General features: G+C 59.8%; 1 protein-coding gene across 1 annotated transcript in view; it reads right to left on the bottom strand.

Moving 5' to 3' along the window:
• Nucleotides 1-786, bottom strand: part of SCLY (selenocysteine lyase) — a gene marked incomplete at its 5' end in the record, with an annotated part of 3,040 nt that continues 2,254 nt past the window's right edge. The window contains one exon of the mRNA XM_009572736.1: nucleotides 1-201. Coding sequence (XP_009571031.1) covers nucleotides 42-201 — 160 coding nt within the window. The remainder of the gene's footprint in view (nucleotides 202-786) is intronic.

Raw genomic sequence — 786 nt, 5'->3', positions numbered from 1 at the left:
CCCGAGAACCTGGGTGATGGCTGGGGAGCGATTCCCGGGGTCTACAGGGTTTGGTCCTGGTCCAGCTGCGCCACAGCCTGCACAAGGTCCTGCACAACCAGGTCCACGTCTGCCCGGGTGGTGTCTCGCCCCACGCTCAGCCGCAAGGCATTCTGTGCCACGTCGTAGGGGATCCCACAGCTGAGCAGAATCAAGGAGGGCCTGAAACACAGACACGGGGTGAGCGGGTTTAACTCGAAGGCCAAGGAAGCACATGCATCACCAGAAAGCTTCACCAAGCCATAAGAGGGAGCACATCTGCAGATGCGCTCCAGGCAAACCTGTCTCCTGCACGGCGCCCTGCTCGCTTTCCAAAGGCACCTGCTCCCACTGGGCTTGTTGCCCTATGGTGGATCTGGCTCCTCCCCTCCAAGGAAGAACCCCTCCCGTGTCCCCACGGGTTGGCAGCTCTGCTATGTCTACAGGGCATTGCTCTAGACCACCTGCTGTCCCCACACAGCCCCAAAGGAGTCCACTGGAGACCCAAACTGGGCTTGAATGGGTGAGCCAGGCACACACGGACGCAAGGCAGACTCTCTTCTGGCAGTGCCAGACGTTGAAGAGTACTTCCAAGTTCAGCTGGACCATCAAAGCCAGGAGGGACAAAGTCCTTCCAAGCAGCAGTCAAGCGTTCCAGCTGTGTCTCCTGCAATAACCTCCTTCGCAGCCCTTCAGCCCCCCTGGAAAGCTCTGCACCTTCATTGCTCCAGGTGATGCTGCCCACAGCCACCCACGGTCCCTTTCCCT

Source organism: Fulmarus glacialis, unplaced genomic scaffold, assembly GCF_000690835.1.
Source record: "Fulmarus glacialis isolate BGI_N327 unplaced genomic scaffold, ASM69083v1 scaffold41792, whole genome shotgun sequence".
NCBI lineage: Eukaryota > Metazoa > Chordata > Aves > Procellariiformes > Procellariidae > Fulmarus > Fulmarus glacialis.
The sequence above is the reverse complement of the archived record's forward strand: the minus strand, read 5'-3'. Positions and strand labels throughout refer to the sequence as shown.